This window comes from Rattus rattus, chromosome 12 (genome assembly GCF_011064425.1).
Source record: "Rattus rattus isolate New Zealand chromosome 12, Rrattus_CSIRO_v1, whole genome shotgun sequence".
Taxonomy (NCBI): domain Eukaryota; kingdom Metazoa; phylum Chordata; class Mammalia; order Rodentia; family Muridae; genus Rattus; species Rattus rattus.
The window spans coordinates 69,755,226-69,781,550 of NC_046165.1; the positions used below are offsets into that span (position 1 = coordinate 69,755,226).

The 26,325-nt window shown below is 45.5% G+C and overlaps 2 protein-coding genes across 3 annotated transcripts; one reads left to right on the plus strand and one right to left on the minus strand.

The window, feature by feature from the left end:
- The first annotated feature begins 7,708 nt into the window (after positions 1-7,708).
- On the plus strand, positions 7,709-8,002 carry LOC116913293 (ribosomal biogenesis factor-like). Of its 2 annotated transcripts, XM_032917420.1 has the most exons (2): positions 7,709-7,846; positions 7,943-8,002. In XM_032917420.1, exons 1-2 carry the CDS (start codon positions 7,709-7,711, stop codon positions 8,000-8,002), a joined length of 198 nt encoding a protein of 65 aa, XP_032773311.1. The 2 variants fall into 2 exon arrangements, with proteins under 2 accessions (XP_032773311.1, XP_032773310.1); XM_032917419.1 differs by having other exon boundaries at positions 7,709-8,002.
- Positions 8,003-11,084: 3,082 nt separating this feature from the next.
- Dhrs2 (dehydrogenase/reductase 2) lies at positions 11,085-17,111 on the minus strand. The gene is made up of 8 exons (XM_032917926.1): positions 16,963-17,111; positions 15,528-15,705; positions 14,487-14,588; positions 13,321-13,391; positions 12,463-12,514; positions 11,857-11,991; positions 11,472-11,527; positions 11,085-11,204 (listed from the first exon to the last, which is right to left on the minus strand). The coding sequence occupies exons 1-8, from the start codon at positions 17,109-17,111 to the stop codon at positions 11,093-11,095; spliced, it is 855 nt and encodes a 284-aa protein (XP_032773817.1). The 3' UTR covers positions 11,085-11,092.
- Between the last annotated feature and the right edge of the window lie 9,214 nt (positions 17,112-26,325).

The window sequence follows — 26,325 nt, forward strand, 5'->3', positions numbered from 1 at the left end:
TATGTAGTAGAGGATGGACTTGCCTGACAGCAATGGGAGGGGAGGCTCTTGGACCTGGGGAGGCTTGATGCCCCAGCATAGGAGGATGCTGGAGCAGTGTGGCAGGAGAGTGTGGGTGGGTGGGAGAGCACTTGAATACAGGCAAAGGGGGGGGCGGATGTGGGCTGGGGCGGCTGGTGGAAGGGTAACAGGGAAGTGGGATATAATTTGAGATGTAAGTGAATGGAATGATTAATTTTTTAAAAAAGAATTATTTCTTTTGAAAGACTCTGATAAGTAGAAATCTTAGACTGAATGGATTAAGGGTTTTCACTCATAATACCAAGTCGATTTCCTAAGACACCGTGTGTTTCAACTTCTACCAGAAAGATGTGAACACTGTCATTATGTCCTCCATCTCTAGCAAGCGTTATCTCTGTCAATGTGATGAGCAGCAGTGGTGGTGGGGAAGTTAAGATTTCCCATTTAATTTCCTTGTCACGAGCTTAGGATACGTTGGCTCAAATTCAAGACTAGAGTATACCACGCCCAAATAGGCCTCTTTGGCTTGGGGACTATTTTGAGCTGACTGTAGTGAGAAACCGAACACTGGAGAAACTCTGAAAAGTTGGCATTTTAAAGACATTCTCAAGTGTCCGTGTCCTGTCTTGGCTCCCATGCTGTGGAGTTAATGACAATAATAGCAGGCATTTATTTATTCTAGAGGCAGTAGGACCTGGGAGGAGCATGGAGCCCATAATTGAGGTGGACTAAAGTCTCACGCAATAGCCACCTTTATTCAGAGCATCAGACAATTTATACTCTGGGGGTTAGGAGGAGTCACATGAGCAAAGTACAGTCACACGGAAAAACCACGTTTTCCCACAGAGACATACAAATAACGGTATCAGTTGCGATAAGTAATCTGAAGTAAACTTATTCCTCTCTGCTACACCTGGGAGGGTCATGAACGCACATTTCACAAATGATTCGATGTTTTTGAAGAAACTGAGGTCACCAGACTCTTGTGTTGTTTTCTTGGAGTCTTCTCCCACTCGGAATTCTCTTCACGCAACTTCATTTTTGGACCGTGTTCCAAGACATGCTATTCTGGATGGGGAGGTCTCATGGGACCCTAATTCCTAAGCAAGAGCTAATGAGTGCTGAGTTATCCCCAGGGATAGACCACACCTGTTCTCCAACACCACGTGGTCATCGCTGAGATCAGATAACACACAAGGAACATGGAGCGGACTAACCGGGTCGTATTTATGTAACTTCACATTTCACATATATGTAATTGAAGAAGAGGCTGTGAACTAGAGAGAGAGCGAGGTGGGGTTCGTGGGAGGGGTGGGAGGGAGGAAAGAAGGGAAAAATAATGCCATTATGTCTTAATTTTAAAAATATAAATATATGGGCTAGAGAGATGGCTCAGTAGTTAAGAGCATTGACTGCTCTTCCAGAGGTCCTGAGTTCAATTCCCAGCAACCACATGGTGGCTCACAACCATCTGTAATGGGATCTGATGCCCTCTTCTGGTGTGTCTGAAGACAGCCACAGTGTACTTATGTATAATAAATAAATAAATCTTTTTAGAATAGAAGTATACATATTTAGTTTTTAAAGACATTTCACCCTTAACCATTACAAGAAATCTCAACTCATAGAGGTGTCTCCCCTCTGCACTATGGGGAAATGAGATCACAGAAAATGCTAGCCTGTAGAAAGATGTGATTTACACATGGATAACAGGCCTTACCCTTGCCACAAGGACCTTTCCTCATACCTGCCTGTCTTGTTTCCCATAATAGGGAAGATATAAAGTGTACAGTCTCAGACAATCTTAGGGATCTACTATAGACGTTCCCTAACTCCTCTGCAGTTTCTCCTAGGTTAGATAAACATGTCACTAAACTGCTTGCTTTTCTCGTATCAATCTGTCTTCTTTTTAAGCAGGAAGCCTTAGTTAAAAAACATAAAAGTTTTGGGAAGGAAGTAATTTTTCTCCTCTATGCTTTTATGTAGTGTTTATCACTATTGACTTAAGCAACAGTAAGAGTTTATCCATTTACACAGTATCTTTGTTTGCTTGTTTAATCTCACCTGTTCCTTTCACACAGTCTTTCGGGACAGTACACAGAAGTGGTCCAGTGTGCTGTCTACATGGCCTACCTATGATTATCTTAGATATCATTGACATTAGAATATCTGAAGACCCGAGGTTCCTCTGCTGGTGGGCTAACCCAAACTAGTTCAGTCTAAGAGAGCTGCTAGAACCACCACCAGAGGACCTGTAACTATCACGATCTAATTTCTGTGCTAAAGATATCCCCACCACTAAAGTGACTGAAGTAACAGACCAGAAAAGTGGTCCCCAGTGGTGGGAGACCGGGGAGGTCTCAGAGACAGAAACAGACCAGACAACCAGAACGAGACGTGTGTGTTATCTTCAGGATATTGTCACCAAATTCGTACATGAGACAAAGCCAAGAATAACAAGCAAAGCTTGCTTACTGTAGAGCACACACTCACGAGGGAGCATGGGTTTCCTTAGAGCCTTTTTTCACAGGCATTGTTTAGTGGGCTTATTACTGATTCCAGAGGCTGTTGTATACGGTTACACAGATTACTCTAGAAGAACGATTTTATTGTAAAATAATAAAAGAAAGATTTTATGTATATGTAGACAGTATGTTTATATGAGTGTAGGTGCCAGGGGAAGCTCAGAAGAGGCTATCAGATCCTCTGAGCTAAAGTTATCGGTGGTTGTGAGCATCTGAGGTAGGCCCTGGAAACTAAACCACCATCATCTGCAAGACCAGCACACACTCTTAATCCCCGAGCCACCTCTACAAACCCCACATCGACTGTTTTTTATTCAGGCGATCTGACAAGAACAATCGTATTTCTTCATTCAGGACACAGCCAAGAATGTCATGGGGTCTGCAGTTGAGGCTGCTTTTCCTCCCATGCAAAGCCTAGTTTGATGGTTGTTGACCCAGTGTCTGAACATGTTTGGAGGCTATAACTCCTCTCCCTTTACATTCCTTCTGGTTTCTCCACAAGTTCTTCCCTTTGACCCCTTATTGTTCCTTAGTTAGTCCTTGTCAAAAAAGGAAGTGGAAAAGGTCAAACCAGAATTCTCAGACACCTAAGAAAATACAGCCGAGCTGTCACCTGTCGTCCCATCCCCCCACGTCCGCGTCATTAAACATACTTACTTTCTCCTGTCCATCTGCCTTTATCAGCCCATTGCCCTCTATTATGATTTCTCAACCTTCACTGGGTTGAAAATTTGCTTTTCGAGTGAGGGTCCCACTTTCCGGTTGTTTGACACTCAGAATCAGTCCCTTCTTGGATGTATGGTGTCAAACCGAAAAGACCCCTTGCTGATCCCTCAGAAACCAAAAACCTATTGGTAAAAATCCTGCTCAACATCCCACCATTGCCCTGTTGGGAGTCTCCAGCCAGAGGCTCATCCAGCAAGCCGTGACTATGCACTGTCTCTCCGTTCATGTTCTAACTGTACCCACCATCACGCCATCCCTTCCTCCTTCAAGTCCTACCGTGTTTGCGGGTCAGCTCGTTAACTGTACTATGCAGTCTTCTTCGTTATAATATGATTTCTCCTACAAATGCGAGAGGTTTGTTTCTATGGTGATGGTAGAGAAAGTCTAGGCAGAATTGTAGCAGCTGGAAGCATTCGCTTACTCTGAGAGCTCATTAAGCTGGCTGACGTGAAAGGCTGGTGGAGATCCTGCAAGAGCCATCAGGGGTCAAAACTTTGCGGTAAAGTTGTCAGTAAAAGATCCCAGGTATGAAACTTTCGCACCTGTCCAACATCAACTTGACACACTCCTGATATTTCTTATGGACAACTTCAGATGTTTGGTCTGAGGCAACTTTCTAAGTTACATTGTCGGGGAAATAGAATATTTTGTGGCAGCTGTGGAATGGTAAGGGACTGCAGGAGAGTTTTCTCACTTAAAAATGGAAGGACAGATACCTTCTCCTATGAAAGGTGAACAGTGGGAAGGACAGCATAATTAATAAGAATGTTTCTGCTGCAAGACTGTAGCATCATTTTGTGTTTACCCCTAAAACAGCACCAAGCTGTAATTTTCAAAAAGATGACATCATATACCTCATGCACACATAAAACAAGCTGGTGTCAGTAATGGGTTTTACTTGAGCCATTTGCTACGGAGTGAACAAAATGATGTTATAACCAATTTAAAAGCATTTGAAAGGCTAAGTCGTTATAGAGAATGTTAGAATAAGATGTGAGGTCAGATACAAAACTGATTGAAGTCCAGTTTAAAATAAAAACAAACAAACAAACAAACAAACAAACAAACACATAATCTTAGGGGTCATCTGTCCTGGTAGAGAGAATGTATTTGCATCTCAAAACAACACACACTTTCCCCAGAGAATTAGAAAGCCAATCCCAACACTACAGTATAAATGGCCTGTTCTCTCTTCTGCCTACTTCCAAATTTCAAGTACCTTTCCTGGTATAGAGTAAAGGCAGTTTTATAAACTCTAAGAGAACAGAGAGTCCAGAAAACAACAACAACGAAAGTCATCAGGAAGCTCTGGGAATCCAAGCATCCTTCCCGATTCAGGAGAGAAATGGCAGTCAAGAGATTCCAAACCAGTGGAGAAGAGAGGCGCTTACAGGACTGCCTACCTGCTCCCACATCGAAGAGATCAAAGAAACAAGAGTACTAAAGAAGAAGCCATTAGGGAGCAACTTTGCTCTCTCAGACACGAAGAAGGAAAAAAACGGATAGAACATCTGCTCCAGATAAGGGGTCTACAGCTAATGGCACAGTCCAAAGCAAAAAGATAGCCTTACAGGGTTCCTGAATTGTTTGCATGGCTGAACAGTTTGTTGAGACCTATGGTGCCTGAGGTAGCAGGTCATTATTGGCTCTTTTTTGCTTTTGCCTCTGGGGGAATTGGAGAAGCTTAATAAAAAGAATGGCTGACAGGTGTTAGTTAGAGTTCAAGATGAGAGGGAAGCCTTACTAGAGCAGAGGTAGGAGGGGGAGAACACCTTCATTTGATCTTTCTAGTATAAAAAGATCCTCTTTTGGAAATGTTATAAACAGTAGAAATTCTCTCATAGATACGAGTGCAATCTTGGAAATTCGAGCTCAGGGCACCGGCTAATTCCATGTCTGAAAAGAGCTCCCAAGAGAGCACCTTGTTGCCATGGTCACCAGAGAGGACAAATTCTGTGTCCACTCATGTTGGAAGGTGGAATGGGTCAGACAGCACTCTTGATCCTCTTTTCTAAGGACACTAATCCCATTCGTGAGGGCTCAGCTCTTTAAAATCCCAGCTTTTGAGACTGTAGCTTTTTAGGTTCAGTCAAAAGGACAAGTGAGTGAGCCCCTGCCAGCTGAACTGTGCTACTCCCTAGACTCAGTTCCCCAAGATCCTCCCCACCTCAACCTCGTGTCTGGCCAGACTACTGTCCCTAATTTCAGCAGAGTCCAGTTGCTCAGGTACAAGCCACACAAGTCAGAAGAACAGAGACCCCTTGCTGCACCAAAGGTCAAGCGAGTTGCTAGAAGTCAAGTCCCCAGCCTGGTCAGAGACTCCCTAGTGGTTCAGAGGCCAAGAAGACTAACATAAATCCAGGCCACAAAGCCCGAAAGACCAAAGAAGAGACAGAAACCAAGGAACAAAATACCCAGCCAACAAAGACAAACACAGAAATCAGCACTCAGACCTATAATCATCCCAAACTCAGATACCCAACTGCATCTTGGAGAGATCAGGGATACAAGGCACATAGCTAAACATAATAAAGGCAACATACAGCAAGCCAACATCAAATTAAACTTTAAGCAATTCCATTAAAATCAGGGACAAGACTATCCACTCTCTCCATATCTACTCAATAGAACACTTAAAGTTTTAGCTAGAGCAATAAGGCAACTAAAGGAGATCAAGAGGATACAAATTGGAAAGGAAGAAGTCAAAGTGTCTTTATTTTCAGATGATATTATAGTATACACCAGTGATCCCCAAATATTCTACCAGGGAACTCCTATAGCTGATAAACAACTTCAGTGGAATGGCTGGATATAAAATTAATTTTAAAAAGATCGAGAAAGCCTCCAGTTACTGTGCAGACATGGCCAAGTCTAAGAACCACACCACACACAACCAGTCCCACAATGGCACAGAAATGGCATCAAGAAACCCTGGTCACAAAGATACAAGTCTCTTATGAGGGTTGACCCCAAGTTTCTGAGGAACATGTGCTTTGCCAAGAAACATAACAAGAAAGGCCTGAAGAAGACCAAGGCCAACAATGCCAGGGCCGTGCGTGCATGCGCAGAGGCCATCAAGACCCTTATGAAGCCTCAGGTCATCAAGCCCAAGATGCCAAAGGGCTCCAGCTGCAAACTCAGCCGTCCGGCTTTCATCGCTCACCCCAAGCTAGGGAAGACGATTTGAAGCTACGTGGTCAAGGTTCATAGAGTCTGCCAACCAAAGCCCAAGGTTCAAACCCAGGCAGAGGTCAAAGGTCCAGCTAAGGCCCAGGCTTCAGCTCCAACTTAGGCTCCCAAAGGTGCCCAGGCCCCTGTGAAGGTTCCATAGAAAAGGCTCCTGTCAATGTGAAGACAGACGGACTGCTATGATACACCCACCTACACACTGTGTGCAGATGACCAGGATCCTATGCTGTTTTTACAAATAAACAAGTCAGTAGCCCTCCTATACACAAATGATAAATGGGCTGAGAAAGAAACTAGGGAAGCAACATACTTCACTATAGACACAAAAAATATAAATATCTTAGTGTGACTCTAACCAAGCAAGTGAGAGACCTGTATGACAGGAACTTCAAGTCTTTGAAGAAAGAAATTGAAGAAGGTATTAGAAGATAGAAAGATCCCTCATGCTCATGGATCAGTAGGAATAATATAGTAAAAAAAAATAACCATCTACCAAAAGCAATCTACAGATTCAATGCAATTCCCATCAAAATTCTAACACAATTTTCTACAGACCTAGAAAGAGCAATTCTCAACTTCATATGGAAAAACAAAAAACTCAGTATAGCTAAAGCAATCCTGTACAATAAAAGAACTTCTGGAGGTATTACCATCCCTTTTTAAGCTGTATGACAGAGTGATGGCAATAAAAACCACATGATATTGGTATAAAAACAGACAGGTTGACTAATGGGATAGAATCAAAGACCCAGAAGTAAACCCACACTCCACTGGACACTTGATTTTTGACAAAGGAATTGAAATTATACAGTGGAAAAAGAAAGCATCTTAAACAAATGGCGCTGGTCTCACTGGATGTCTACATGTGGAAGAATGCAAAAAGAGCCACATCTATCACCCTGAACAAAACTCAAGTCCAAGTGGACCTGACAAAAAGCCAGATACAAAGAGAAAGTGGGGAACTGCCTTGAAAGCACTGGCATAAGAAACAACTTCCTGAACAGAACACCAACAGCTCAAGTACTGAGATCAACAACTAATAAATGAGATTTCATGAAACTGAAAAGCTCCTGTAAGGCAAAGGATACTGTCAAAGAGACAAAATGGCAGCCTATAGAATGGGAAAAGCTCTTCACCGACCCCACACCCAACTGAGGGCTGATACCCAAAATACATAAAGAATTCAACCTGTGTCTTGAGCTTGTGGATGGCATCACTGTGAACGTGCAATCTCGTGAACTTTGACAATGGCCAAGAACAAACTGAAAGGGCGGAAGTCCAGGAATGAATTTCATATAGCCAGCCACAAAACTTTGAAGGCTAAAAACAAGGCAAAACCAGTTACTACTAATCTTAAGAAGATAAACATTATGAATCCTGAAAAAGTCAACAGAATGAACAGAGCTTTTGTAAATAAACAGAAAGAACTAGTAAACTTTTCAAAAAGCCTTTCTCTTAAGTCTGTGCAGAAAGAACTGAAGCACCATGAAAATGAACCAGCTAACGCTGACGAAGTGACACGACTAATGTCTCAGTTGTAATACAGTGACAGTGTATCACATTTCCCCAAAGATCAATAAATTCAATGTTTCATACAAAAAAAAGAATTCAAGAAACTAGACATCAACAAACCAAATAGCCCAAATTTAAAAATGGGGCATAAATCTAAACAGAGAATTCTTGACAGAGGAATCTCTGTCAACATATTCAACATCCTTAGCCATCAGGGAAATGCAAGTCAAAACAACTCTGAGATTCTATTGAATGCCCATCAGAATGGCTGAGATCAAAAACTCTAGCAACAGTTCATAGCATTGAGGATGTGAAGTAAGGAGAACAACCCCTCCATTGCTCGTGGGAGTTCAAACTTGTACAGCCACTTTGGGAAACAATTTGATAGTTTCTCATCAAACTGGGAATAGATCTACCTCAAGACCTAGTGATACCACTCCTGGGCATATGTCCAAAAGATGTTCCACCATACCACAAGGAGACTTACTACAGTATGTTCACAACAGCTTTATTCATTATAGCCAGGAACTGGAAACAAACTAGATGCCCCTCAACTGAAGAAGGGATACAGAAAACGTGGTACATCTACACAGTGGAATAGTACTCAGCTATCAAAAAACAATGACATTATGAAACTTGCAGGCAAATGGATGGAACTAAAAAAGATCATTCTGATGGAGGTAGCCCAGACTCAGAAAGACAAATATGTATGGACTCTCTTCTAAGTGGATATTAGCTGTAAAGTAAAGGAAACCATGCTGCAACCCACAGATCCAAAGAGGCTAAGGAGTAAGGAGGGCTCAAGGTGGATGCACACATAAATCTCACTGAGAAGGGAAAATAAAATAGATAAATATGGGGGGGTGGTAGACTAAGGAGGAGGTGGGGGTGGGAACAGAAGGAATCAGGTGTAGGGAGAACAGAGAGAGAGAGAGTACTGGGAAAAGGCAACTGGAATCAGGGTCAGGGTGCTTCTCTGGGATGAGCTAGAAACCTAAAGCAATGGAAACTCCCAGGAGTCTATGAGTGTGACCCTAGCTATGATTCTTAGCAATGGGGGATATGGAGCCTGAACCAGCCATCTCCTGTAACCAGGAAAAACTTCCAATGGAGTGATTGGGACACCAAACTAGCCATAAAACGTTTGATTTACAATCTGTCCTGCCTACATGATGGGCAGGGGTAAAGATGGAGCAGACACTGAGGGAGTGGCCAACCAATGACTGCTCCAGCTTGAGACCCATGCAATGAGAGGGATCCTGCCCTCAACACTGTAATGATATTCTGCTATACCTGCAGACAGGAGCCTAGCACAACCATCATCAGAGAGGCTTCACCCAGCAACTGATAAAAAGAGATGCATAGACCCATGGCCAAACAGGAGTCAGAGCCTGGGGACTCCTACATAAGAAGGGGGGAAAGGGTGATAAGAACCGGAAGAGTCAAGGACAACACAAGAAACCTTACAGAATCAACTAACCTGGGCCCATAGGGGCTCACAGAGACTGAACTGCCAACCAGAGAGCATACAACAGACTGATCTAGGCCCTCTGCACATGTGTAACAGTTGTGTAGCTTGGTCTTCATGTAGGACTCCTAACAGCAGGGCTGTCTCTGACTCTGTTGCCTGTCTTTGGACCCTTTTCCAATCCTGGGCTGCCTCATCTAGCCTCAATTGGAGAAGATGATATGCTAAGGCTGGTTTATATCCATGGGAGGTCTCTCTTTTTCTGAAGAGAAAAGGGGAAGAGAAGAAATTAATTAATTTTAAAAGACAAATACTATGCCATTCATTCTGTGTACAATCTGAAATACTCCACATTCATGAAATCAGAGAATAGGATAATGGTTTGCAGGAGCTAGAAAAGTAGGAGAGTAGGAAATAGGACTGTCTTGTCCATGAGTTGGAGTTAGATAGGAATAAAATTTGTTATTCTCTTGTGCTATAGTTATAACAGCTAGTAACACTACACTGTTTCAAAGTAGCTAGAGAAAAGTATTTTTGGATGTTTTCACCACAATGAAATGATAAATGTTTGAAGCCAGGATATGTTCACCATCTTGTGTTGTGTATCCATTTCTTCCCAACTGAAACACTTCCTTCTGGAGGGTGGAGGGAAATTCACACAACTTCTATGACTCAGGAAGTTCAAAAGAATTACAAGCTTCACAGGGTCCCTCCCTGAAGCTTCATAAGCAGTAACAATTGCTAAGGAGAGGAGACTGAGCAGTCTGCAGGGTGGGACGCATCTTCAGAGAGTCATCGCTCACAGTGGGATGATGCACCTGCCTTTGGTCAGCAGTGCTCCTGTAAGTAACCTCAGTAAACTCAATGGTTTACCTTGCTAAAATTGCATGGAATTGCCACTTTGGCCTGTAATTGGTGTCCCATCTAGAAAGAATGGGTGATTGTTTATATCTTCCCTGGAAGAGTTACATCTGCCTTGATTTGATCACCATACAATGTGAATATGGAATAAAAAGGAAATCTCTACAGCCTTTGAGTTAGCACTCAACAAGGTAAAGAGCTATCGCCACACCTAGGCCAGAAGGAATACATAAGAAATTATGAAAATTTACCTATTTAAAGGGTGGTGCCTGACAAAAATTTCCTTTGGCAGACAGAATAACCTGGCCACGGTAAACAGACAAGACAGAAATACATTCTCTGACCTCATCCTTGCCTGACTCCCAATCTGCCTCCAATTGACCAAAATTACCTGTAAGTCAGAGGTCAAAGGACTTGAAGTATCTACAGATTGTCCCAGGGCAGAGAGTCAACACCAAGGAAGGGGTAGGTCCCCTTCTGTTTTCTAATTTTATAGAAAAGGAATGAAGGGAGAGAGGGAAGGATTTTTAAAAGAACTGTTAGTGATGAGAGGGAGTAATAAGAAAAGACAATAACTCAAATGGGCAGTATGTCAAGAGGCAAACAGGAGCATGTCCAGAAGTATCCAAACAACTTTATTCCAAATGAATAAACCTGCTTTTCTTCACAACGTTTAAGCAAGTATCCCTACATAACCTGGAGCACAGGCACATTTGACGGCTCCACACCTACATATTTTCCACCAAGTCTTGTGTCTTCCACTTGAGGACCTCTAAGCCATACTGTCTCTTCAAAGTTTAGGGGAGAAGCCACCCACCACGATGTTCTCCCCAGTGATGTAGCTGCCATCTGAGGAGCACAGGAAGGATACAAGCCCGGCACATTCTTCCGGCTCCCCTAACCTGAAGGAGAGAAGAGACGAGGTCACAGAGAACACTGATGGGCTCTGACCTGGGCTTCTGCGGTCCTCGAGGGGCACCTAGTATTCACCAACCTCAATGGGAGTTAGCAGTGGTTGTTGAAAATCTGCCCTCCTGCCCCCAACCCAGGACTCTAGAAAGGGGAGGCAGCCAGCAGAATAGCAGTAGGAATGAGGTCTTTTTCACACTGAAAACTAATTTTCCCAAGAAAAAGGCACAGAGTACCAACGTCCCCCAAGCTCAACCTACCGCTGCACTCCGAAGACTTTTTTCAGTTCAGGCAGCATGTTCGGCATTGTTTCCTCCTAGAAAGAGATTTCAGAACCAATGTCAGGCAGAGGACTGGTGATACAGTAGGGTGGGAAATAGCATCGTGGCTGATCCACACCTCCATGGAGGATAGGATGAACACCACTCTGCTCAAAGAAGAAAGAGACCCTCGTTCATCTGCAGAAAAGTAAGGGACCGCTGCCCAAAGACTGCCCCTGGAATGGGGATCTCACTGCATGCCCAAGCTCTGTGGGCATTCATTCAGACAGAAGCCTGGCCCCGAAAGGGACCGGAAGTTCTGTGGGGAGGATGATTTAGAGGGCGGGAACTGAGACCGGAAAATGTATGTCATGCTCTCACTCACCCGTAGGCTAAAGTCAGTCTTGATAATTCCTGGCGCTAGGCAGTTCACTCTGATGCCTTTTGGAGCGAGCTCCACAGCCAGAGACTTGCAGAGCCCCAGTAGAGCCGTCTTGCTGGTGTTGTAGACGCCCAGCCTCTGAGAAGCAAAGAATGAATATGGTAGGAAGGGATCTTCCCGGAACCAAGGTTGTTTCTGTGCTGCAGACTACGACGAAGATGTACCTGACTGTAGGCCTGAACAGACTCTCTCCCTTTGTGCCTCTGTGTTATCAAGTTGATGTCATGCATATCCAAGTTTTACACAGAGAGTGTTGCCCTGTTCTTTTGAATAGTCGGTGAGGACACTAGAATTAGGAGATTCAGGGTTCTATCCTGGCAGGAGGGCAAACCAGCATCACTTACAGGTAAATGGCAGATTTTGCCCCTTGGGGGTAGAATGAGATCATAATGTCTGAACTAGGGTGTTCACAATGACATCCTGGAGACACAGTTTACATCTTTTTTATCTACCATCAACAGTCAGTTCTCTCACACCCCACCACAACGTCTCACAAGAAATCAAGGCAGCTGGCCCTCGCCCAGCTTACCAGAGGGCACTCATACTCACTGGAACTGGTACATAAGCCACTGCGGAGGACACTAGAACAACGCAGCCTCCCCTGGCGGAGAAAGGGATTCATTCAATTAAAAAGAGGCAGGAAGCTATGCTTTCACACAAAGAGAAAACCAGTTCAGAGTTCACAGTGAAAATGTAAATGGTTAGGCAACTCGCTAGAACTTTGAGACATGAGACATCTAAAGGAATGGACATTAAAATCACTGCCACCCAACAAATACAGCCAGAGTGGTGTCCCTTAGACAGGGCCCCCAGACTAAGGTAGCACACCCAGATGACAAAGCTCAAGTAATGTCAAATGTTGTAAAGACCTCCATGGAGCCAATAGGTGACCAAGGAGTCCCAAGCCTTGACCACCCCTGTGTAACCATGGGATATACAGAAGGACCAGGCTGTGTATCTGGTCAAAGAAGGTGTTCGTGGTACCTCTGACCAGAAGAGAAACAGGGAAGGTGGCCTACAGTGGAAGGCAAGCATGAGAGAACGAGAGGTGTGGACCCCAAACTGTTTCACTCTGAACCCTCCATCATTACAGATGTCACAGAAAGTAAAGTCCCCATAGCCCCTGAGATGAACGCCATCGGGCCTGGGGAAAAACCCTTTGAGGATATGGAAGGCAAACCTTGTTCTTGCCCCGGAAAATGTTTCTCATCACAAAGTCATGTCCTTGGGGAAAAACATCAGGTCTAGAAACAAGACTACAAGACTTGTCCCAAAAGAGACATCTGTCACACACACACACACACACACACACACACACACACACACCTTCAACTCCCTGGGCCTCAAGTATTTCCTGTGTGTAAAAATTAACATATGTGACCCCCACCCACTCCCACACACACTTACCCTCTAGTCTCCATGTGGGGCAGAACCTGGCTTAGCAACAGGGCCGGGGACTTCACATTCACATCCAGGATCTGAAATCCCAAATAGTAGAATGTGGGCTGGGGAGACAGACACCACTGAGTCCTTTTCTATGTGTGAGGGTGAGAGTTTGTCTGCAGGCACACATGCTTCGGAGGCCTCGAGCTCTCTAGGCCTCAGAGAATTGCCATACTGTGAGGCCTAAGGGCCTTCTCACTGTCAGCTCCCATACAACCTCCACTACCGCCTTCCAGAGGGAAGGCTGAGGAAGCGCAGGGAAGCTAAGGTGAGGAAGTTCAGTTATTAGTGACTGGCTGAGAGAAAAGGAGTCTGTACTCAGCACCTAGCCTACCTCAGGCAGGATTAGGTACCAGGGTTGGTATTGCTAATTGTCTGGGGTCATATTTTGGTTGGGTTGGGTTGGGTTAAGCATTTTTTCAGTGTTGGGACTCAAACCCTGAAAGAAAGAACTGGAAAAGTCTGGATGTGGTTGGAGGGTGAGGTGGAGGGACTGGAAGGTGGATCAAGAAGGACCATGGAACACGAGAACAAAGTCTGCCAGGAGAAGGGTGGCCCACAGGAAGGGGGTGGTACACTGAGATCATGAGCTCATTCCTTTCCCCTAAGGACAAGACGGGGCTCAGATGTGACTAGTCATGGGTAGGCTCTTCAGGATAACAGGGATGGGGTCTGCAGAGGCAGTAAAAGCTCCCTGAGTACCCAGTGGCTTCCAGCTGGGATGGCAGAACTATGGGAGAGTCCCATCTGTCAGCTATATCTCTAGACAGAAGAGGTGTCCCTCTGAGCTCCCAGAGATGCTCCTTGGAACAGCCAGACTAAAGGATTCACAGAGATGCCAGTTAATCTAGGTTTTAGCTGTTTTATAAACCTGAACCAGAGCATCTCTGCCATAGACAGACCCAGAAATTATTTTCTGGCCTCTCAGGACTTAGTAGCAGTGATCAACACAAGGAATTTCAATACAGAGGCTACTGGAACCTGGTAGAGCCTGGGTCTGACCCAGGTAAGCCCCATCTTCATCCACCCAAGCCAATGCTGACACGGCTATGTGGAAACTCAGGCGTGGTATGGGAACATACATTCTTACAGTCACTAGTAGGTGTCTACCCCATTTACACCCTCCTCACCTTGTCCCAGATCTGTTCGCTGGCTCCAAGGGTGCTTCCCACCAGGGGATTGACTCCTGCCACACACACAAGGAAGTCAATGCCCCCAGAATGCTTCAGGGCCTGCAAAGCAAATAGGCATTCAGGTGGGGGGGAAATGGGGGTAAAGAGCAGGAAAGACCCAAAGGAAACCACCGCTATGTTTCGAATCTGAAAGAACCCCACAGGTTTGTGTTCTGAATGTCTGTTCCCCATCTATTGCACTGTTTGGGGAGGCTATGGATCCTTAGGAGGTGGAGCCTGGCTGGCAGAGGGTCACTGATGGCAGCCCACAGTACCTGTCCCACACTCTGCACGCTGATGTACTGTGATGGACTTGGCCACAAACTTCCATGCCCATGCCTTCCCCACCACGGTGGACCGAAACCACAAACCAAGATAACTCGTTATTTAACTTGTTTCTGTCAGGTACTGTGACCACAGCTAACTGAAGCAGTGACTAACTGGCCATCCTGGGACTGGGCCAGGCCAGAGCCGGATCCTGACAGAGAGTGAATAAAATGGTGTTTCTTGCTTCCCGGGATGCATATAGTTTCTGCTTTATTAGACATCTCATTGGTCCCTGGGTCCCACCTTTCCAGACCTTTGGTCTCAGCTCTTCCATATCTATTAATTCCTTCTCTGCTCTGTCCTCTGATCCATTCCGTGTTCCTTCAGATCCCATCTCACGACTCACTTCTTCCAGGGTGGTTATGCAGGAGCTTACCCTGGAGCTCCCATTTCCATGGCTAGTCTAATGGACTAGCAATACAGTCTATGTGGGGCCAGAGCTACTGCTCAGACTTTATCATGGAGACAGATCACTTAGGGATTTGATAACTCGGGCCCCTAGGAGGTTCTAGGCAAGATTCTCATCATCTCTTTGCTTAATGTTCCTACCTGTCAGGAAATCTCTTAGTCACATCTCAGTATCCTGAGAGTGTGGGATTGGCTTCACTTACAGACCTAGAGACCCCGATTACACCCGTATCCTTTCATCTGTCCCAGCCTGTAGCTCCTTACTGTGGTCACAAGGTGCTGGCGGTCCTCAGCCTTCCCCACATGGCACACGGTGCCAGTCACACTCAGCCCTTCCTCCTTCAAGATGTCCACTGCTTCCTTCACGTTCTCCTGCTTCCGGCTGCTGATGACCACATGTGCCCCATCCCGGGCCATACGCCTCGCGATGGCAAAGCCAATCCTGTTGGCGGTAGAGGAGATGGCGGTGATGGTCTCAGCCTCTCTATCTTGTTCTTGTTCTTGTTCTCACACAGACCCCGATGACTATGTCAATTCTTTCCCTCATGTTACCCGGACATGGCTTCCAAGTCTTCAAGAGTGGGCAAGAGAGATCAGTGGACACGTGCAACATGCCAGTCATTGAGAGTCCACTCATTCTGTTCTGATTTATATGGGATCAGTATATTGCATAAATGAAGATGTTTGTACGATTTTATTAAAAGGAGCTTGGAAAAAGTAATGTTCCATCAGAAGAGTTGTAGCCTTGTTGGCTTTCGAGCCTACAATCCTAACTGCCGCTGTCGCCCAGCCTTGAGAGGCTGGCATGGATTAGACTCTCTAGACCTATTGCCTTGCCCTCTGGTCAACAATGTTAAAACTTCTCTCCTGGAGAAAGTGCTACCCTCTAGGTCCACTATCACTGAAGAGGTCTGAAAACTCTTGACTGGTGCTGGTTAAGCAGCTATGATGGAGGAGGAGAAAGGAAGCATGTGCCCAGTGTCTTGTCAGAGCTATCTGGGTAGCTGGGGATTTTAAATGTATTTTATGTGTTATGAATACTGAGAATTGGGAGCACACAGAAAGATGTAAAACATCACAGGGGGCTGGAAAGTCTCGTTCCTTTTCCCCCCTGGTGATTTTAAACAGTTCTAAATATATTAGTGACCATAAAAGATGAAGAGGACAATGATCTCCCTCCATCTGGGGACGGTAAGAACTCATTATAAAGGGCATAGCAATACAGGAGCCAGAGGACAACTGGAACTTGGGGGGCTGTGGGAACCAATGTGAGGGTTCATAGACCATTCTGAGCTGGTGGTCAAGACACCTGCACAGTCCTGGTGCCAAATGCTGTATGATGTCAATGAGACCTCTGAGTCACAATAGATGTCACGTTCTTATCTCATAGCAGAGAATTCAAAAGATAGTGGCCAGGTTGGTATGAAAGTCAGGGAGGCAGATGTGCTGTGCTGGTGGTAAAATCTTGATTACCGAGGGATTGCCCCACCAACAGTCATAAGAGACTACATTTGGACTCCGTACTCTTTGTGGGGTTCAGAAACCAGATATTTTAGAGAGAGGTGTTGAAATATAGAATTAAACACCAGACCTGACTGATGGTTAGGGGGAGGGGAGCTGGGATGCATGAGATGTGTATGTCCTTGGAGACCATAGCAACGTCTGGCAATTAGCCAGCCAGATACTTCAAGTCACTCACCCTCTTGTGGAACCAGTGACTACAGCCACTTTACCAGCCAGGGTACGATTCTCATCTGTTATTTGGCTGAACTTTCTTGCTGAAAGAGGGACTGGTGCACAGAGATATCCCCTAAAGGCCCGTGGGATAGACCTGAATATGGCAGCCATTGAAGAAAGACCTGTGAAGATAATCAATTATGGACCATGCTGGGACCTGCACTCTTTTGGATCCTCCTCCATGAAGTCTCTGACAGGTGTTCCACCATCCTCCAAACTTTCCAGAAAAGTACAGAGCCCTTCATGTCCTTGCTGTAATCTAGACTCAAGGCAGACATCCCCCATCTTGAATCACCAACACAGTACGTAACCAGCACATAGTGCTGGGGGCCCTGGATAGATGCCTGAGAGATATTTGCCTGATCTGTTTTCATTCCTCCAATAAGGAAAATCACTTACAGTATGCTTCTTAGTATCACTTTTGGAGGATTTCTTACACACACCCTTTATCCAGGCATTGAATTTTTCATTTTCTTTGAGGGCTCGAACCCAGGGCCTAATATACGTTAGGTAGGTACTCTTGGCTACTTCCCAAGCCCTTGAGCATCGAACTGGTTTCTTCTCAGTATCTTCAATTTCCAACCAATCCTTTCTCTGTTACAATCTCCTCTCCCCTCAGGTTCCCCCACAAAGCAACAGCAGCAACCCGTTTGCCAGGGATAGCAAACTTACCAGCATGTCTAACAAGCAAGTTGTGTCCCTCAACACAGTTTTCCCACTCAGCTCTGTGGAAAGCCCAGCCAATCACTCCTTTTCTGTTCAGAACCCTATGACCAGGCTTCCAGGCTTCCTTCTTTACCCTTCCCTCCTCCTGACCCCAAATCACACCACCTAGAGTCCTCTGCCCCCAAAGCCCATGACACCTTGTCATTTTAACTGCATTAGCAATACCTCAACTCTGATGCCACCTCTCAGGCCAGACCTTTCATCTCAAACCCTGCCCCACCATGATTCTTAATCTTCATTGTCAGTTCAGTTGGGTTGAGAAGTGCCTCTGGCACTTAGGGGCTTACCCATGGAGGTGTTTCCAGAGAGGATTACCGGGAAGGAGGTGCCGTGAGCGAGATTTCCCCACTGAATAGAGGAAAAAGAGAAAGTTGGATGAGTCTCTGCACCCTGAGGCACTGACTGCGTGTCTCAGGTCCCCTGCCAGGACCCCTCCACTGTGACAGACTGTATCCCTTCTTAAACTCTGAGCTAAAACAAATCCCCACTCCAGTGCATGGCTCCTGTCGGTTATGTCGCCAAAATGGAGAAAACTGATGAATGCATTCGCTTGCCACATAGTAAGAAAAAACAACCATTCTTCAGTCCAGCTCCCTCAGAAGTGCACGTCAAGACACGTGGTTGTTTGGAAGGCAGTGTTGGGAAGTAAGGTTAAAAGGAGTGAAGTAGACGAGAGGAAAGAGAAAAGATCCTAAGGAAAGGTTCATGATCGTGTACATGTAGCAGACCTCTATGGGCCACTACAGTCCATCTCTGCTGAGGAACTCCACGCCACTGACTCAACTGTCAGCGGGAAGCCAGGAAACTGATGGCTTAGGTCGGACAAACATTGGCAGTGCCTTCAGGACATCAGGGTTTAACACTGAAGTCTGCATTCTAGAGAACTCATGAATCCCGTACAAACCAGGAGAGGTAAGCTTCTTGGTGTATTTCCAACACCTGTCAGGGAGTGACTGAAGTCCACACTTAGCAGTGAAGGTCTGGAAACACAGTACAGGCTCTTGAGGTACACAGACACAGTGACAAGTTCCACCCCAGCCCCAAGAAATGTGTAACACATCAGCCTGAGCATTATAATGACTGAAGATTAATGCCCAGGGATTGAGGATGAGAGAAGGGCCCTTGGGAGACGTGAGGTGGAGCTTGAGCGTAGGAAATAGGGCTGAAGACTTCTCCAGGGGCAAAGTGGGCTGGGCCCTGGGAGGTGGCCGGCATAGGAGAGCAAACAGCCTAGGTTTGGGGAGATGGTGTGAAACACCATGGGACTGTAAATAAATGAGAACATAAATGTCCCTGAGGCCCTAGTAATGAAAAAAAGAATCCTATTCATTCCTCATGTGCCTAGCCTTCGTCTTGACTTAATCCTTACTGTACTTTCTGACCGGTCTTCCAGTGTTTGGTCTTCCAGTGTTTATGTATAGATTAAGGTCAAGCAAAAACAATGCCTTGGTACAGAAAGCTGGCCTAACCTTTCTTGGGTTATGAGTCATGAGTCTCTAAAACTAGAAAGAGTTATATCTGTTCTCAACATAAAGGCTTTAAGACACCAAGTGCCTTTTATCAATTCTTTTTTTTTTTTAATTTTAAGGCAAGTTTCATCTTGTTTATCTCAAGGAGTGTTGGGGAATAAATCGTGTCATCTTACAAATCATGTGGAGACTTTACCCTCCAGGGCCTTGGGTGTCACCACACTTGAAGATGAAGCCATTAAAGACATGATCATGTTGAAATAATGTTATAGGAGAATAATGAGACAATCTGGCATCATCAGAAGGGAAAATTTAGTTACACCAAAAGGACAGTAGAGATTTGTGTAGGCCACATGAAGACAACAACAAGATGGCCATCTGCAAGTCACTGATAGGTGTCAGGAGAGATTGTGGATTTACAGGTTTTCTGTGGTTTTAGACACCTGGCCTTGTCACAAAATCCTGGTCAATTAATGTAACAATGACAAAGGAAAAAAGTCCAATGATTTTCTGTGATATCATATCCCTCAACTCTCCTTTTACTAGCAGATACATACGTAAGAAGCTATGAACTTCCAGGAAAAATATCTGTAGAAAAACAGAAATAAAAAACAAAACCTGAGAGTTCGGAAATGTAGTTCAATGGAAGAGTGAGTGCTTGTGAGCAAATGCAAGGCCCTGGCTGCGTCACCAGCACGACGGGGAAGAGAAACCAAAGAGATGACTCCACAAGCTTCAGATACATCAATTTCTGGAGCACAAAGGTGTTGGTAAAGCAAATAAAAGAGATGGGGCTTCCTCAGTGCAGCCGTGGCACCTGAGAACAACCGAGGCCACACAAGACATCCACCATGCTTGCAGATTTATGCTCTGTCCCTGACCTGCCAGGATTTACCGAATAGCAAATCATGTGTGCCCATTTTTGGTCTAGAAAATGTCACCATTCTATATCTGCCTCTCCCAAAGAAAATGATGAACAGGAAGGAGCATCTCACTGGCTTGCATCTACGTAATACATCTCTCATTCTAGTCCCCGTCGATGCTTGACAAATGTCAACGTAGAAAAAAGATAGAGGAAGTTTCTCCAGTCTCTTTGAGGATGCGTCAATGTCCCAGGACACTGTAAGTTGAAGGTTTTATGACTGGTTTGGTGCCCCAATCCCCTCCACTTGAGGTCTTGACTTGTTACAAGAGGAACCAGAGGGGTCATGGACACAAGAACACGGTAATGCAGGCCACAGAATCAACTGATCAGGACTGGTGGGGGCTCGAAGACATCAGGGAGCGTGCAGGGGTCTGACCTAGATCCTCTGCATATAATGCACACCTGAGTAGCTTGCCATTCTTATGCACATCTAACAGTGCGAGCAGGGACTGTTCCTGACTCTTCTGCCTGCTAGTGGGACTCTGTCTTCCCTCCTGGGTTGCCCTGTCCAGCCTTGATGTGCTGGTGTGTGTCTGGTCTTACTGTAGCTTGTCATGATATATTTGCTTGATGTTCCTGGGAGGCCAGTTCTTTTCTTAGGAGGGAATAGATCTGGGGGAGAGGAGAAACAGAGATGGGGGAGAGACTGCAGAAAGGAGAGGGGTGGGAAACTGCAGTTGGATATACTATATGAGAGAAGAATTTTTTAAATGGAAAAAGGAAGAAAAGAGGTGGAGGTGTTGCTCGGTGAGAGACTGCTTGTCTAACAAGCACAGACCCTGGGCTTGTTCCTCAGTACTAAAGAGAGCAGAGGGAGAGGAAGAGAAGGGAAGAGGAAGGAAGGGGAGCGAAGGGGAGGGGAGAGGAGAGAGAGGGGAGAGGAGGGGAGAAGATAAAAGGGGCAGGAAAGGGAGGAGAGCTGAACCCAAATACGTGGTGATGTTACCAAAGTGACCAATTAAATCTATGTTTCAGTCATCCCCTTTGCCCCAGATCACCAGATGAAAATTATTTTTAAAAAAAATTTCAAAACAGCATAGTAAAATGAAGGCTCACAAAAATTATAAGGAATGGCTGGAGAGACGGCTCAGCTCTTAAGAGCACTTGGCTATTCAGAGACCTGAGTTGTACCTAGGGCACCACACTAGGCAGGACCTGATACCCTCTCCTGGCCTCCAAGGGCACCAGTTCTCTTACCCGCATGCAGCCACATGAGTACGCATAAGTAAAGTTTTCAATGTTTTAAATAATTATGAGAAAAAAAATTTAAAAGACAAATAGTGTTACCTCACAAGAAAAACTCGCAGCCCCAAACGCCTTCAAAGGACGCTAAGGTGGGAACCACTGTAGGTGTTCTGAGGCAGGGGACATAAGAAGCAGGCATGTCTACTGTCAAAACAAGACTCTTTGGGGAAAATCAAGGGGCATCCGCTGTTAAGAAATGAGCAGGGCCTGCATGAGGGCTCAGTGAAGAGTGATCCCATGAGACACCAAGCCCAACACCCTGAGTCCGAGTGCCAGTAACCTATAAAGAGAAAGAAGAACACCAATCCATGGCGGACACACACACACACACACACACACACACACACAAATAGACGTAAGAAGAGATCAGAATGAGCAGTGCATGGAACAGATGCCCTAGGGCATGACCAAAGCCACACACCAAAAATGAAGGAGCTTTCAAACCTTCCAAAAGAGAGCTGACAGCAGTGCACCAATCTTTTAATTCAACAAGTTAATAAAAGGTAACTACAGCCATGGTGGGGGCACACACCTTTGATCCCAGCATTCAGGAGGCAGAGGCAGGTGGATCTCTGAATTCGATGCCAGCCTGGTCTCCACATCAAGTTCCAGGACAGCCAGGGCTACCCAGAAACTTTGTCTCAGATAAGCACTAATAAAACCATGCAAAAAGAATGGGAGAGTAAAAATACAAGCTGAAATTAAAATCTGAAACATCTAGTTACGGTGACAAACACTTGTCATCCCAAAACATGGGGGCCAGAGGCAGAACTGTGAGTTTCAGGCCAACCTGGGCTACATGGTGAGGTTTTTGAGCCCCTGCTTCATGGGGGAGGCAGCAAAATCTGCTATTGTTACTTCTTAGAGACATGGCCAATCCTAGAGCTGGAAACAGGAAAGAAATAAAATAAGCTTGGGCTTCCTTGGAGTGCGAGACTATTAGTGACCACTGAAATAAACAAATAAGCAAACAAATCAATAAAGCAAGGAAATGTATCTTTAAATCCAAAAGGATGGAGGTGTGGGAAAGGGCACAGGGGACCACCTGTAAAAGCTGCAGGTTCAAAGGCATAGAAGCCCCAGCGACAGAATAAAGGACAAGGTGTTGGGTTTTAACTCAGAGAACACATAAATATGCACACTAATGACTAAGTTCATTACAACAGGACTCTCCTTGTTTGAAAAAATAAAAAGGTATGGTGGTACACATTGATAATCCCACATTTAGGAAGATCTAGGGCTCAAGGCCATTTCCCACCATGTAGCAAGTTCGAGGCCAGCCTGCGCTACTTAAGACCCTGTCTCAGTAGGTGGGTGGGTAGAATGATAGGTGTGGAGAAGAAACAAGCCTTTAGAAAAGAGCGTTCTCTGCCTTCTTGTAAGGAAAGCGAGGTGCGCTTGGAGGCTTATCTCCAAAGAGCATCGCAGAGAGAAAACAATAAATTAGTTTTGCAGAAGAGAAATGTGGCAGACACTTCCAAGTGATTGTGGTGACATCACCACATAAATTAATAATGTCAACATTGTGTACCCTGACATAAGAGGGCACTTGGTTGGGGATTTAGCTCAGTGGTAGAGCGTTTGCCTAGCAAGCACAAGGCCCTGGGTTCGGTCCCCAGCTCCAAAAAAAAAAAAAAAAAAAAAAAAAAAAAAAAAAAAGAGGGCATTCCTCTAAACCCACCAGCTCAATCAGGAAGACATCTAACAAAGCCAAACTGAGAAATGTTCTTTAACGCTCTTCAAAGCAGTGAACAGCATAAGAAACAAGAGCCTACGGGATTGAGAGGAGGAAAAGAAGGAGATACCAGGAGTAAACACAGTGTGGCATCCTGGACTGAGTCCTGGACACCATATGGATTTTAGTGTGTGTGTTCTGTGTGTGTGTGTGTGTAGTGTGTGTGTGTAATGTGTGTGTGTAGTGTGTGTGTAGTGTGTGTGTGTCATGTGTGTGTAATGTGTATATGTAGTGTGTGTGTGTAGTATGTAGTGTGTTTGTAGTGTGTATGTATGTGCATGTGTGTGTATGTGTGTAGTGTGTAGTGTGTGTATGTGTGTATAGTGTATGTGTGTGTAGTGTGTGTGTGCATGTGTGTATGTGTATAGTGTGTGTGTGTAGTGTGTGTGTGCATGTGTGTATGTGTGTAGTGTGTGTGTGTAGTGTGTGTATGTGTGTAGTATGTGTGTGTGTGTGAGAGAGAGAGAGACAGAGAGAGAGAGAGACAGAGAGAGAGAGAAGAAATCTGTAAAATAGGAACAAAACTCAGTATTAGCTGTAGCACCCACATCAAGGCCAAGCTTTGATGTGGTTTTGTGAGAGACTGACCGTAGGCAGCAGGCAGCGAGGTGGATGCGGTCGGACTCTCTTTGTGTAACCTTTGCTGCCTCTCTGTGAATCTATTACAACTGCAAAGTAAACAAGGGTGCCCTTTCTTCCTGAGCTCAGAGAACTCTCAAAGGCAATTTCCTCAACACTGAACTCAGGAGTTGGCAAGGATTATTAAAGTTGTGAAAAATCGGCTGTTACTGAACTTGCACAGTTTTAAATTAGCTTTACAGAAGAGGGAGCCGCTCTTGTTAGAAATGAGTTTGGGGGAATCCCAGGAAAATGACCACGCAAGCCTAAGTATTTCAGCAAGACAAAGGGCCTCATTTCTGCAGAAGGGTGTGAAGCTAGGGCCCTGTGCCACCCGGAGAGGTCAGTGCTGGGCCCTACATGCTTTCTGGCTAACCCAGAAGGCACACGTAAATACAACTTCCAAAAACGGCTGCGGACAAGAACCTGCATTGGTTTCCAGCGGAGCTGGCTCGGCACACTGGTGTCTGTAGAACAGCTGGTAGTTCCACAGCAAAGAATGGAGATTCCATCTCATGTCCAGTTACACAAGGAATACGAATATCCATTCCTCCAACGAAAGTGCGTGCAGGTGAGGTCGGGAGCATTCAGGGCGGTGTGGGTGTAGAGAGTAGAGCAGGTGATGTGGGTGTGGAAGAGTGAGCCCGACAGTGGGGCGGGGGGTCTGACCCTGACCCCTGCCTGCTGTGCCACTTGGGTGAACTGGCTCCGCCTCTCACCTAGGCAGTGCAGGAGGGTGTAGATGGGGAAGAGCCGGTACCCGTGTGTAAGAACCGGAGAGCTGTCAGGTTTCCACCTAGGCCCAGATTCAGGGCTTTTGAGTTAGCCCACCCCAACATGTACTCCACCTGTGCAGTGCTGGTGTGTGTGTGTGTGTGTGCGTGTCGTGTGTGTGTGTGTGTGTGTGTGTGTGTGTGTGTGTGTGTGTGTGTGTGTGTGTGTGTGTGTAGAAGCTGGTCCTCCAGAACGAAAGCTGCAAGCAAGATCTGCGCAACACAGAACAACAAGAAGATATCTGACAGGAGTCCCCGTGGATCAGGACTGATAGTGTAGTGGAAGCTAGTGGCCTCTAACCAAACCAAAGATCCATTGCAATGATTATGTGCAAGAAAAGCTGTCTGAGCAATAGAGTGTACTGTATGACACACCGCAGTGTGTGTCACGTGATACACCGCAGTTTACACGGTGAGATATTTTGTTTGGTTGGTTGTGGGGGCGCTGCAAGAGTGGGAAGAGGGACTAGGAGATGAGTGGAATTAGGATGCGTGAGGTGAAATTCACAAAGAATCAATAAAAAGTTTTGGAAAATAACTACAGGCCTTCAGACATTTCCTGTCCGTGATCTCACACTTCCGGTGATGCGCAGTACAGTTACCCTCCGGATCCCCTGAAAGCCCACTCTCTCCCTTTCAGCCAAAGACCTGTGCTAAGAGTGTGTGTCCTAGAAGCCTCTGATCTCCCTAAACTCTACAGCCCTGCGTTCCCAGGGTCCGGAAGCCTTGGAAGAATATGACAAGCCTACCTCGGGCCAGCGGGACTCAGGCTCTCGGATTCCTGGCGCGCTGTCTCGGGCTGCAGCAGTCACAAAACTACAGGGGTCACAGCCGCCTTCTATATAGAGGTCTATCCCAGCCTCTCTCGCTTCTCAGTCACCGCCCTTAAGATCACCCTGCTTATTTTCTGCAACACTCCCAAACCCCTTTGATGACTCATGATACATATCTGCAGCACGTTGCATCCTTAGAGCTACCTCAGAGTAACCCGAGGCACACCCTCCTACCGCCCCAGATGGGTCCCTAGTAACAGAACATTCAGAAGAAGACCGCTTTATTCCGAGAGTACAGAGGAAATGATTGCAGGAAGAGAGAGGACCCAGAGAACTGTTAGGTTATGTGTCAGTTCACATCTATTAAATAAATGCAATAAATATTTATTTAATATACATAAATGTAGATCACACAGAAGAGGGGCAAAAATTCCAAGTGGCCATGAGAGCCAGAAGGAAGCTGTCAGAGAAAAAAACCCTGATGCTCTGTGGCCACCAGGAAACACTTCAGCAGATTTTTATCAAACTCGACACACTCTAGAATTTTTTTCTTTTTTCTTTTCCGTTTTTAAAACTCCAATCCACTCCATTCTAACCCAGCAGCTTGACCCCTCCGGAGGTTGTTTGTCACAGAGCCTCAGATGTCTCTGCCAGCGGCATACACCTCCTTCTGGCACCTGTAAACGTTGTCCTTTTCTGCAGGCTCCCCAAGATCTCGGCCTCTGTTGTGCAACATTTAGGTACTGGGAAAACATTTTCAGATTGAAAGGCTGTCACCTCGTAGCGAGGGATTGTGAGTTTTGGACGTGTGCTTATCTCTTCTTTGAGAGCGGTGACATCCTTACATACACCATACATCAAGTCTGTTGAGAAACATTTCAAACATGAAGGGCGAAGCTGGGTGGCAGAGCTGCTACTCACGCTCGACGAGCACTGACATTACTTCCTGGTTTCTCCGACTTCTATTTAAACGGTAAAAAAAAAAGGCATTAAAACTTGAACAGAAGTTGTTCTGCACCTCCTCCATACTCCATTCCCTTCTCCCTTCCTTCCCAAGAGGC